The sequence below is a fragment of the Hyperolius riggenbachi genome, chromosome 9 (assembly GCF_040937935.1).
Source record: "Hyperolius riggenbachi isolate aHypRig1 chromosome 9, aHypRig1.pri, whole genome shotgun sequence".
Lineage (NCBI taxonomy): Eukaryota > Metazoa > Chordata > Amphibia > Anura > Hyperoliidae > Hyperolius > Hyperolius riggenbachi.
Genome location: NC_090654.1, coordinates 260853256 through 260865730, shown reverse-complemented (window position 1 = coordinate 260865730; position 12475 = coordinate 260853256). Strand labels below are relative to the sequence as shown.

Sequence of the window (12475 nt, the reverse complement as noted above, 5' to 3'; positions counted from 1 at the left end):
GCTGGAAGAAATAGTTCAAGTCGGGACACGGCGTATGCGGTCTCCACAAGTAATTTATGTAAAGATGGACTACACTCTGCTGCTGAGGTCTAGAATAATAAAATGCATAATTTTACGTGGTCTTTACTGAGTTAAGAGAATACTTCATCTGTTTTGGCTGAAATCTATTCTCCCTCTCACTGGTGCTGGGCTCTGCTACAAGGGGGGCGAGAGGGATACAGCTACTACTGCTGGGGGGGGGGGGGAGGGGGGGCAGGTTTTTTAATTGCTTTGGTAAAAGGCTTTTGTGTTTTTATGCAATGTTTTTAAATATGCACTTAAAGGACAACTGAAGTGAGAGGGATATGAAGGCATATTTATTTCCTAATGCAAATTGCCTAGCTGTCCTGCTGATCCTCTGCCACTAATACTTTGAGCCATAGACTCTGAACAAGCATGCAGACAGATAAGGTGTTTCTGACCGAAGTCTGACTAGATTAGCTGCATGCTTGTTTCAGGTGTGTGATCCAGACACTACCAGTGGCATAGCTAGAGATGATGGGGCCCTCACATATAGGCACTCTTGAACAATGCCACCTGTCCCTACCCTAATTCACTAAGCTTTATCAAACACTTTATCGAACGTTTGATAATTTACCTCATGAGTAAAATCTAATTTTGAATTCACTGAGGTGTTATAGATTTATTGAATGTTTTATCGATAAAACGTTCAATAAATCTATAACACCTCAGTGAATTCAAAATTAGATTTTACTCATGTGGTAAATTATCAAACGTTCAATAAAGTCTGTGATAAAGCTTAGTGAATTGAGGCCATTTCTCCCTCATTTGTGCCTCTTTCAGGACTGCTGTACAGATCTGTGTAAATATGTCATTTTCTACTGAAAAATGTGATTAATGGACTCTAAAATGTATTCCCATCCTTTAAATTGATATACCGGTATTTCTTATTTTCAATTGTTACTATGAAGGAAATTGAAATAGTACAGAAAGGAGCAGTGTGGTTTGAATTATAAGACAACATACAGTATTTTTCTTATGAAATCTTTATGGTATATATACGTGACTAGGGGTGTGCCGGGGGCGTGGTTGGGGTGCGCCTGGGGCGTGTCTTTAGTGTCCCTCTTTCTGATCTCATAAAGTTGGGAGGTGTGAGAGTTACCCATGATAGGCTGAGAGACAGAAAGGTAGGGAGGTGTAGCTTTAACCGACATTAATCATTCCCCCTGCGCTGTGTCAGCTTCAGACTGACTTTGATGAGAAGGCAATTTGTTGGCTGCTGAGGTAAAGATTTGTGAATTATTACAGCTACTGTGCACATCTTCATATATGTTATCCAGAAACTTACTACATGCAACTAGTTAGAATAACGTGATCCGTTACAATGCAGAATAAGGCTCAGTTCCCACTTGTGTAGAAAATGTAACCCCTCGGTACATTTCTACACCTCCAAGAAGCACAGGAAGTCTATGATCCTATTGTTAAGAATAGGATCCGCTTCCACTTCTGAGGGAGGGGGGGAGAAACTGGTCCAATGTAGAGCCTCGACCTGCTGCCAGGTGTACAGATGCAATGAAAGCTTGTGAGAACAGACACTGTCCTTTCTCACTAGGCCAGTCGCCGCAAATACACGCCCCGGTTCTGCCGCTGCTGACTCATCCCCTTGGCCCCGAAGCTGGTAAACAGATCGGTGCCCAGCAGGAGCATTGGCTCCTGATTGGATTTCAAAAGACCAATGGGAATTCTCAACAGCAGGGAGGATTCTCATTGGTTCATGGAGGACCAATGAAAATCCTCTGTTGCTAATTGATCTACTGTAAACCAACCAGCAACATCTGGTCTACACCGGATATTCCCTGAACCGACCAGTGGTGTTGGCGCATGGGCAAAGTGGGTGGATGCAAAACTGCAGGTAATGTGAATGACGCTGCGGACGCGCTGCACATCCTGAGCGGATGCGCCGCTGTGTGTCCGCTCAAGTGCCTAATTCAGAGCATAGCTATAGAATAGTATAGTCAGTGAGTTTCCATGTAGTGTGAACACATCCTGATTCCTGAGATAAAGGTGGCCACTGGCTCTAATCGGGTATTCAACAAGATCGAGTTTTTTTTCCACGTTGGCAAACAGATCCCTCCTCCTCCAGCCCTGCAAATAGCAGCCGCCACACACGGTCTATCCGTAAACATTTCACTTTCACAATCTCTACAGTGGCCAAATAAAACACAGGTGAGGCAATATTACCACAGCGGCATTAACACCTCGTAAATCGAGATTCCTGTTTGGGATGCCCTTTCTCTAAGCCCCGATAACTTCAGAGCAGCGTTTAACCATGTGATGCACTCTGGTGGTCCCGCCGATAGTTTCTCTCCTCGTTTCTTGCCTGCATCTGTTTTCGGTTTCTTTGTGCTCCCCTAGAAAGCTGGGCTTGTCCTGCGGGGCAATGCTAATGACTCAGTTACCCCCCTCCCCACCCATCCCAAGTCTTCTGTGATGAATCAAAGCCTTACCAAACTCTAATAAGCTTTTAATCAGCTCTTTGAATCTGTTGCTCCTCAAGAAGCTGACCTTTCTTTATGAAAGGTCCAAGATGCAAAACATATTTATGTATTTGCTCAGTACAAATAGTAATCGGTCACGCTCCACAACAGGAACAGCAAACACATGGGCACGGCCGACTGAGGGAAGGAACATCTTGTTTGCGCTTTGATGCTAACAGAATTGTCTTTTGTTCCAGGTATCTAAACCACGTCAGAGCCGCTTCCCCGCAGGATCTGGCTGGAGGCTACACTTCCTCTCTCGCCTGCCACAGGGCGCTACAGGACGCGTTCAGCGGACTGTTCTGGCTGCCGCATTAGCTTGCTTGCTACCCCCGTCTGGACAGCAGCGGACGTTGGCCCAGGACCAGCGATTAAAGAGGACCTTTAACCAAGGATTGAACTGCATCCCAATCAGTAGCTGATACCCTCTTTTCCATGAGGAATCTTTACCTTTTCTCGAATAGATCATCAGGGGGTCTGTATGGCTGATATTGTGGTGAAACCCCTCCGACAGAGTGATGTCATGGCCATGGTCTTGACAGTTTCCTTTCTATTGACCTTGTTGCATTGTGGGAAATAACAACTGCTTCAACTGCCAAGCAACCAGAATCTTCCTCTGTGCATATGCATATCTATTAAAAAAAACAACTTTTTAGCCTATCACCTTGTTAGGGGGTGTGGTTATAGATAGATTCTTGTCCACCAGTAGTAAAGATGACCTGCAGGCTCATTGTGGATCAAACAACATAAACAAATTACAATATCAATATCAACCATTTCTTGATCTCTCTCTTTTTTTCCCCACACTACTATTTTTCTGTAAAGTTCCTTTTTAACACAAGCGAAATTACTGCCATCTGCCGCGTTCTTTCATAAAGACAGCTGTGTTTCGGGGGAATGTGGTGTTTTTTGTTTTATTTTTTTTTGTTCTCCAGGACAGAACAACCTTCAAACCATCCATTTTTTTTTTTGCTCCCCCTGGTCCTGAGAGCAACTGAAACAACACGTCGTGTCTGATGGAAGAAATGAATCATTCCATTGATATCATTGGGATTTCTCTAAGAAGTTGTAAATGTTTCTGTTTATTTTTAAATAAAGCTGATTTTTATGAGTTTTGTGGTTTCCCGTTTTCTGTGAGTCTTTGCTGGATAAATATTTGCAGACTGTTAGTCACAGAGCGTTGCTTCAGCATGAACAGCCATCATTACGCCAAATCGCTTTATTTTATCCTTGCAATTAAAATGTATCTCAGAGAAATGGGGGGGGGGGGGGGGTGCACCTGCGATTTAGTTACGCAGGAGGAGGGGTAGATAATGAACTCCTGGCTTGTCCAAACTGTGACCCTGGGGCCACGATCTTTTGGCCTTTTATGCTTGCAGTAAAATATGCACCCATGCTGTGCATTGATAGTATAATCTTACTAGCTGAAGATGAGGCATTGCCCCGGTATGTATTTAGTTGTTAGCTCCGCCCACTTTTTCTAACCTTGACACACAGTCACTCAATGATCACGGTTGTGAGCTTTGGGGTCCTTAAAGAGAAACTCCGACCAAGAATTGAACTTTATCCCAATCAGTAGCTGATACCCCCTTTTACATGAGAAATCTATTCCTTTTAACAAACTGATCATCAGGGGGCACTGTATGGCTGATATTGTGGTGAAACCCCTCCCACAAAGAAATTCTGAGTACGTACTCCTGGCAGTTTCCTGTCGGTGAACCCTGTTGCATTGTGGGAAATGGCTGTTTCCAGCTGTTTCCAACTGCCAAAACAGCAAAATCACCTGCCAGCTGTAAAAATGTCACCATATGATAAATGTCAGAATATAAATCAGGGAGAGGAAAGATTTTACAATAGGCAAACACTGACTAAATCATTTATACATAATTATTGTAAAAATGAAGCAATTTTTTTATTACATTATTTTCACTGGAGTTCCTCTTTACCATCAGTAATGGGAGAGGGTTTGAGGCCTCTGCCATTAACAGTGGAGGAATGTCAGCAATATAAATATTTCCTTGAAAAGCAATAGGTGCATTTTGATTGGCTGTTGTATGCAACCCATTTTCCTGAATATTAATCCCAGTCACTAAGTGTGGGAAGTTTGAGAACCCTGCCATTAACAGTGTAGGAATAGCTGCAGTTTACATTTTCCCATATAAAATGAATGGCTGAAATTTGATTGGCTGTTTTATGCGCCTCCTACTTTTCCTGAATTTTTAACCTCAGTCAAGTGACCAACTGTGCCAAGGTTGGGGTATCTGGCTTTATTAGTGTGAGAATGACAGCCTTTTACATTTTTCCATTGACATGAATGGTTGAAATCTGATTGGCTGGCTGTTTGTGATTCCGCCCAGGTGTTCAAGGGGGGGCGAGATGGAATTTGTATAACAAGTTTCATTGAAATCTGTCAAGGCGTTTTTGAGTGATAGCGACACAAAGTGGGTGGAGCATAAAACAGCCAATCAAATTTCAGATGTTTATTTTCATTGGGAGAATGTAAACTGCAGCTCTTCTTACATTGGTAATGGCAGGGTTCTCAAACTTGGCACAGTTGTTCACTGGGTGACTGGGATTAATATTAAGAAAAGCGGGTGGAGCCTACAACAGCCAATCAAAATTCACCTATTGATTTTCAAAGGGAATATTTAAACTGCTGCAATTCGTACAATGTTAATGGCAGAGGCCTCAAACCTGGCACAGTCGGTCATTGGGTGACAGGGGTTAAATTCTCAAAAATGGTCAGAGCCACGAACAGCCAGTCGGATTTCTTTGCTTGATAAACGGCCTCCATTCTCTCATTATTAATACCAGGAACACCAAAGCTCACAAACTTGGTCATTGAGTGACTGTGTGTCAGGGTGACAAAAAATAAATAAAAAAAGATATATATTTTTTTTTTGTGGGAAAATGTAAACTGCAGCCATTCTTACATTGGTAATTGTAGGGTTCTCAAACTTGGCTCAGTTGGTCACTGGGATTAATATTCAGGAAAGTGGGTGGAGCCTACAACAGCCAATCAAATTTCAGCTGTGGATTTTCAGCCATTCCTATACTGTCAATGGCAGAGGCCTCAAACCGGCTACAGTTAATTATTGGGTGACCGGAGTTTAAATTCACCGAAGGGGCAGAGCCACAAACAGCCAATCAGATTTGTTTCATTTTAATTGGAAAACTCACAAACACGGTCATTGAGTGACTGTGTGTCAAGGATAGAAAAAGTGGGCAGAGCCAACAATAACGAAGTACATACCTGGGCAATGCTGGGTCATCATCTAGTATATAATAGATAATTTGCTAATCCATTTAAATTTGTTCCCACTTATTTCCTAGAACAAGTATGTCAGCCTCCATATCCCTCTCACTTTAGGTTCCCTATAGCTTTGAGCTATGTGTACATGCTAGATTTTTGTAGCTTAACCACTTGATGACCCAGCCTTTACCCCCCCCCCTTAAGGACCAGCGCTGTTTTAGCTGATCTGTGCTGGGTGGGCTGTGCAGCCCCCAGCACAGATCAAACACTAGGCAGAGCGACCAGATCGCCCCCCTTTTTTCCCTACTAGGGGGATGATGTGCTGGGGGGGTCTGATCGCTCCTGCCTGCGTGTTGCGGGGGGGGGGCACCTCAAAGCCCCCCTCCGCGGCGAAATTCCCCCCCTCCCTCCCTTCCCCGGAGATTCGAGGCTGCACAGGAACGGATCTGTCCTGTGCAGCCTCTTAACAGGCTCCTGCCTGTCATGTGACAGCGATCCCCGGACGCTGATTGGCCGGGGATCGCTGATCTGGTACAACGCTGCTACTGTTAGCAGCGTTGTACAAATGTAAACAAAGCAGATTATTTCCGCTTGTGTTTACACTTAGCCTGCGAGCCGCGATCGGCGGCCCGCAGGCTATTCACGGAGCCCCCCGCCGTGAATTGACAGGAAGCAGGTTTCCTGATTAATGAGCCTGCAGCCAGCGACGCAGATGTGCGTCGCTGGTCCTGCAGCTACCATTTTGCCGACGCGCGTTATGAGTGCGCGGTCGGCAAGTGGTTAAAATGATCTTTTGTTGTCATCTTGGGTCATATTCTAGCATCAGGACAAAATCAGCAGCCTCCTCTTCTGTGATCTGCTAAGATAAACATTACTCACCAGTTTATTGATAAACAAGGTGGGCTCAACAGATCGTTGGCCACAGTCAGTTACAATTGAGAGTACCTAACAATCTGTGGGCACCGACAGTGAAAGATTAACAGTAGATGGAGAAGGCCTTCAGGTAGTCCAGGAAACAGGCCATAGAGTGCACCATTATACCAGCAGTTGCTGACGGCCACATTGATTAGCAGTTCAGTGTGACAGGAGGCTGAGAAGGGAAATGCACTTCACCCCTCTGCGGAAGATGCTGAAATCCGATATATGCTGTTCTCACGTGTTTACAAAGCAAGCTAGATATGACAGTGCAGTTTCCTGGAGGAAAAAAAACGAGTAAGGGCTCCTTCACACTAGAGGCGTTTTTTGGAATTTTTAAGCGAAGGCGATTTGTACAAATCGCCCTAAAAGCGCTTACACTATGCTTTCCAAAGAGATAGTTCTCATTGGGGCGTTCCGTTTGCTTGCCGCTGACAAAAGCGCTGCATGTACCATTTCAGGGCAATTTGCCCTGAATGGAAGGTATAGGGAAATTGCAAAGCGCTTGAAAAAGCAATTTGTATAGCAATTTCCCTAGCGCTTTAATGAATAAATATATTGTATTTATTCATTTCCGGGGGCAAAGTAATCGCTTCCTGGCTGACATCAGGACGTGATTTAAATAATTGCTCTGCTAAAGCGCTTACAAAAGTCCTTATAACATGCAGAGCGATTAGAAAAAAATAATCGCTCAGCACGGGCGAGAGCGCAATGTGAACAAGGCCTAAGGCTGGTTTCAAAGTGGGACGTTAAAGTCCCACGTTACAGCAGCCAGTAACGCAGCCTAACTCACAGCACTGTAAAATCAATTGTGCTGTTCACAGTGCCCACGTTGCGTTACATAGTAACGCAGCACGTTTAAACAAAGTGCTGCATGCTGTACGTTATACTGGGCTAAGAAGCGTTATGGTGGCCATACACGGTACAATAAACGTTCGATTTTCCCGTTTATTCGATCTAAATGATCGAATTGAATGAAAGTTGAAAATATTTTTTTTTTCGATCAAGAAATTCGAACGATTATCCCGTTTTTTCGAGAAAAATGATCCGACATGCTGGAAAAATCTTTATATTCGATCTAATGGAATAATCGAACTAAATTATCTAATTGAAAAATTGTACCATGTATGGCCACCTTTAGACTGCTTGCACATGCTCAGTAATGTTGGAGGAGGAGGTCTCCCCTCCTCCTCTGCAGCCAGCCACATGGCTAATTAATATTCACTGCAGAGACTAGTGGTAGGACGGTAGTGTTGTCCGGATCATGAACGAATCGTTCCTTTGATCCGGATCTTTTTTGTGAGTCGAATCATCCGGATCATCACAGTGAAAGATTCGGTTCACAGTGGATGTCTGTCTGGAAGAAACAGGAACATACAGAATGTACAGTGCAGGGAAAGTCCTGTCCTGCTAGTCATTTCACCCAGTCTGCTTCCCTAGTAAAAGGATTCAAATGATTTGGTTCAAAGATCCGGATCTCAATGATCCGATTCAAATGATCCGTACTTCCTATCACTAACCTGGAGCGGCTGCTTTGAGAGCTGCATAACGCAGTTCAATCTGACGTCCAACTTCAACACCACCATGCGCTGCGTTAGGGGCACGTTATGCGACCATAATGTCCCCTAAAACGCAACGTCTTGGTGTGAAAGTAGCCTAAAGCAACAAAAGTACCAGAATGTTTTTCTGTTATCCTCCCCATAAGGGAGGTTTGTAATGGTATGTGCTTGTTGGGGTGAGCCTCACTACCTACCTTCGGGGTGCTGCTCCTCTGGCCCCCACCCATACAGGATACACCATCTCCTCTGCCCAGCAGCATCTGGGGGATTTTGCAGCTGCCAGCAGTGTCTTGCATGGCCCGCAATGCATGCCAGGAGATGTAGGCCGGGGATGCGAGTACAGTGCTGTACTTCCCCCTACATATACATTTTTTTGGTAACTGATAAAACCCATCACACTGCACCCAATTTGAACGCACCATAGAGAGATACAGTAATTGCATCTCAATTCGATGAGATTATAATTCAGAGTGTGAAAGAACCCTAAAAGGTCTACTAAACCCAAAATGGAACAAAGCAAATTCACAAAGTAACAATGCCCATTAGTGTAGTTATTACTAAGCTTCCTCCTTCAACACAGGAGGAAGTGTTTGTAGTGACGTGATGAAGAAGGCTGCTGGGTAAGTTTAACAGCTGCACTAATTAGAGCAGGGGTGCCCATTAGATAGATTGCGATCTACCGGTAGATAACGAAGGACTTCATGGTAGATCCCGACCCCACTACATTCTCCATTCTGTATATACAAGTGTGCTTCTACAATTGCACACAGGTAGATCATTTTGACTTGCTAATTTTTTTAAGTAGCTCACAAGCCGAAAAGGTGTGGTCACCTCTGAATTAGAGGATGAAATCCGAATGAAATTCATTTGGATTTCATCTGAATTTGATCCGAAGCTCATCCCTGCTTCTGATTTGCCACAATTACAGCACTATTTCGACCTCGTTCACACGGTACACTTTTTTTACATTTGATTCTACTCCCAAAATTTACATTTCAGTAACTACACTTAAGGTGGCCACTAACGGTCCAATTTCTAGTGAAAAATCGTTCGAGTGATCAGAAATTTTTATTGGATTGGTTGTAAATCTCTGTTGGTGGACACAATCGATTATGAACGAGTGAAAAAAAAATGTCGTCCGAATGAATTTTCGTCTAACCAAAATTTGGATTTTCTTGTTGGTTGTGATAGAAAGGAAGCAAAGATTGGTTCGTTGATGGTGTAGTGAACGATGTGTTACAATATTTCACTTCCGATCAGAATTTCTGATCGCTCGAACGATTTTTCGCTAGAAATTGGATTGTTAGTGGCCACCTTTAGTTACATAAAAGAACATGTGAAAGCATTCCCTGTGTGTAAAAACATTTCTCACTGCAGAGAGCAGCACAGACTTGCATATCTCTGGCTCATTGACAAATGTAATCATTGTCGGCTGAAACTCTCTGCCTGTGTCTTCAATCTGCTGAATAAACACATCACCCTTGCAACAGCTGAGTCACTTCAGCAGAAAAGGAGTGGGGCAGAGTGAAGAGAACAAGCAGAGAGCTTCAGCTGGCAATTACATTTGTCAATTAGCCAGAGATAAGCAAGCCTGTACTGCTCTCTGCAGTGACAATAAATATTTTTACACACAGGGAATGCTTTCAAATGTTCTTTTATGTAACCATGAATAGATACTGAAATGTAAATTTTGGGAGTATAATCCCACTTACATAGCCTGGACAGTTTCTATTACAAGTGCGATTATATGTGCATTATCCAGAAGCGCACTGCAGACAGTCCGTTGGGATAATGCAGAGTTGTGAACATGCCCTTTGAGTTGTATGTATGGGTAGTGTGTATGCATGCGCTGACATTCCATTATTGCTCCATACAACGCCGCCCTCATAGGGTGAATGAGACTTTACTATCGTTTGTGCACTCAAAGCTGCATTTCTGGCATCTTTTCCCCCAGCAAAACCTTGTAGACAAAAGAGGAGAGAACACTGAACTTAAAGAGAATCTGAAGTGAAAATACACTTCTATGTGTGTAGTACGGCTAAGAAATAGAACATTATTAGCACAGATATGAGTCTCATATTGTTTCCAGTACAGGAAGAATTAAAGAAAACCTGAACTGAAAATTAAGTCAAAATAAACATACTCAAGTCATACTTACCTCCCATGTAGTCTGCTCATCAATCTCTTTCTCCTCTCCTACGTGCTGTTTGTCCTCTGTGATCAAGGGAATTTTCCATCCGCCATTTTGAAAATGGCCATTACCCCATAACAGCTTTCCGGTCAGCACACTGTTAAACTGTAACATTGCCCATTTGAGCCATAGGGAAACATGGACATTACCTGGCACATCAGTTGTCTGCTCAGCTATAACTGAGAGCAACTGATATATTTCAGTTCTGACAAAATGTTGTCAGAACTGGAAGGGATCATTGTCAGAAGAAAATGGTGAGCTTCTCAGAGGAACTGATGGAGAGGTAACTATGTAATGTTCATTTGAAGTTACCTCATGTGTTTATTTTAAAGAATTTTACTCAGTTCAGGTTCCCTTTAAGAAACTTCACTTATTATCTCGTTAGCTTCTCTGAGCTCTCCAACCAAACTTTGGTCAGCTACAGTGCTATTTTCTGAACCCCTTTACATCAACGATACAGGGAAAGAACTTCAGGTAAGATTTTACTGCAGGGAAGCTGAAGGGGCCATTAGCTCTGCTCTGTTTCATAGTTTAGAATACAGTGTAGTCTGTAACCTGCAAATATTAGAGAATGACGCAATGTTATAAAAATGGAGTTATATAACTAAAAATGAGACTTTTCTTTGCTACTAATGTTCTATTCCTTATCTGTACTACACATACAATTCATTGGGCCATATGCAATTCACTTTTTCACCTGAGTTTTCTCCTAGGAGATAATTTTTCATCTTCAATTTAAAATAGTTTTCCAGCACTTTTTAATTACAAAAGTACCAAAAAGTAGGTGAAAAAGTAATATTAAAATTATTTTGAGTATGTTCTTGCTTTCTGGTGGCTCAAAAGGGATTTTATTGACAAGTTTAAAAATATTACCAAGGAGAAAACTCGAGTGAAAAAGTGAATTGCATATGGCCCATTGTGTCATAAGTCATAACCATACACAAGTCATACTTACCTCCTGTGTAGTCTACTCCTCAATCTCTTTCTCCTCTCCTGCATCCTGTTTGTCCACTGTGATCAATGGAATTCTCTGTCCTCCATTTTGAAAATGGCCATTACCCCATAACAGCTTTCTGGTCAGCACACTGTTAAACTGTAACATCGCCCACTTGAGCCATAGGGAAACATGGACACATCAGTTCTCCTCTCAGCTGTAACTGACAGCAACTGATATATAACTGACAGCAACTGATTTATTTCAGTTCTGACAAAATGTTGTCAGAACTGGAAGGGATCATTGTCAGAAGAAAATGGTGAGCTTCTGAGAGGAACTGATTTCAAGGTAACTATGTAATGTTCATTTGAAGTTACCTCATGTGTTTATTTTAAATAATTTTACTCAGTACAGGTTCCCTTTAAGTGGATCTGACAACCCTCTATGATGTCACTTCCTACACACACGCCATCTGGAAGCATGCAGAGAATTTCACAGTGACTATTGCGCAGGTAACACTGGAGTATGAAAGGCATGTGAGCAAACAAACAGCAAAGCATTGTCAGCAAAATGTCTCGAGCCGCGGTCACTGCTGAGGGACCCTAAGCATGGAATGTACACTAAAGAAGACCTGTCTTATTCTAGCAATAAAATCATTCAGGTTTCCTGTATCACTGGCCAGCAAGCTTGTGGCTGGAATCTGAAGCAAATAATTCCTTCAGTGCCCGATTTTTCAAAGCAGCATTGTTGGTAGAGATGGTAATTTCCCCCCTATTTTGAAACTGAAAGAAAAGTGAGCACCAGTGAAAAATGCATGCTGGGAGATGTAGTCTATGCATGTGAGTACAAAGACATACTCATATCCACGGACTACATCTCCCAGCATGCATTTTATTTTTTTACTGGTGCTCAGCTTGGGAAAATGAAACTGCAGCACTGAGCGGGCTCTCCATGGGGAACACTGAGTGCTGCATAAGGACAAGAGCATCACATAGATAACCCCCAACACCACCCCCCCCACACACACACAATGGCTCACTCCATTAAAGGTAACCTGAGGTGACAGGGATATGGAGTCTTCCATAT

General features: G+C 42.9%; 1 protein-coding gene across 1 annotated transcript in view; it reads left to right on the top strand.

The window, feature by feature from the left end:
• Positions 1-3648, top strand: part of MNAT1 (MNAT1 component of CDK activating kinase) — a 222069-nt gene extending 218421 nt beyond the window's left edge. Inside the window, exon 8 of the mRNA XM_068252150.1 lies at positions 2735-3648. Within this exon, the coding sequence (XP_068108251.1) occupies positions 2735-2855 (121 nt within the window). The 3' untranslated portion in view covers positions 2856-3648. The remainder of the gene's footprint in view (positions 1-2734) is intronic.
• Positions 3649-12475: the final 8827 nt, after the last annotated feature.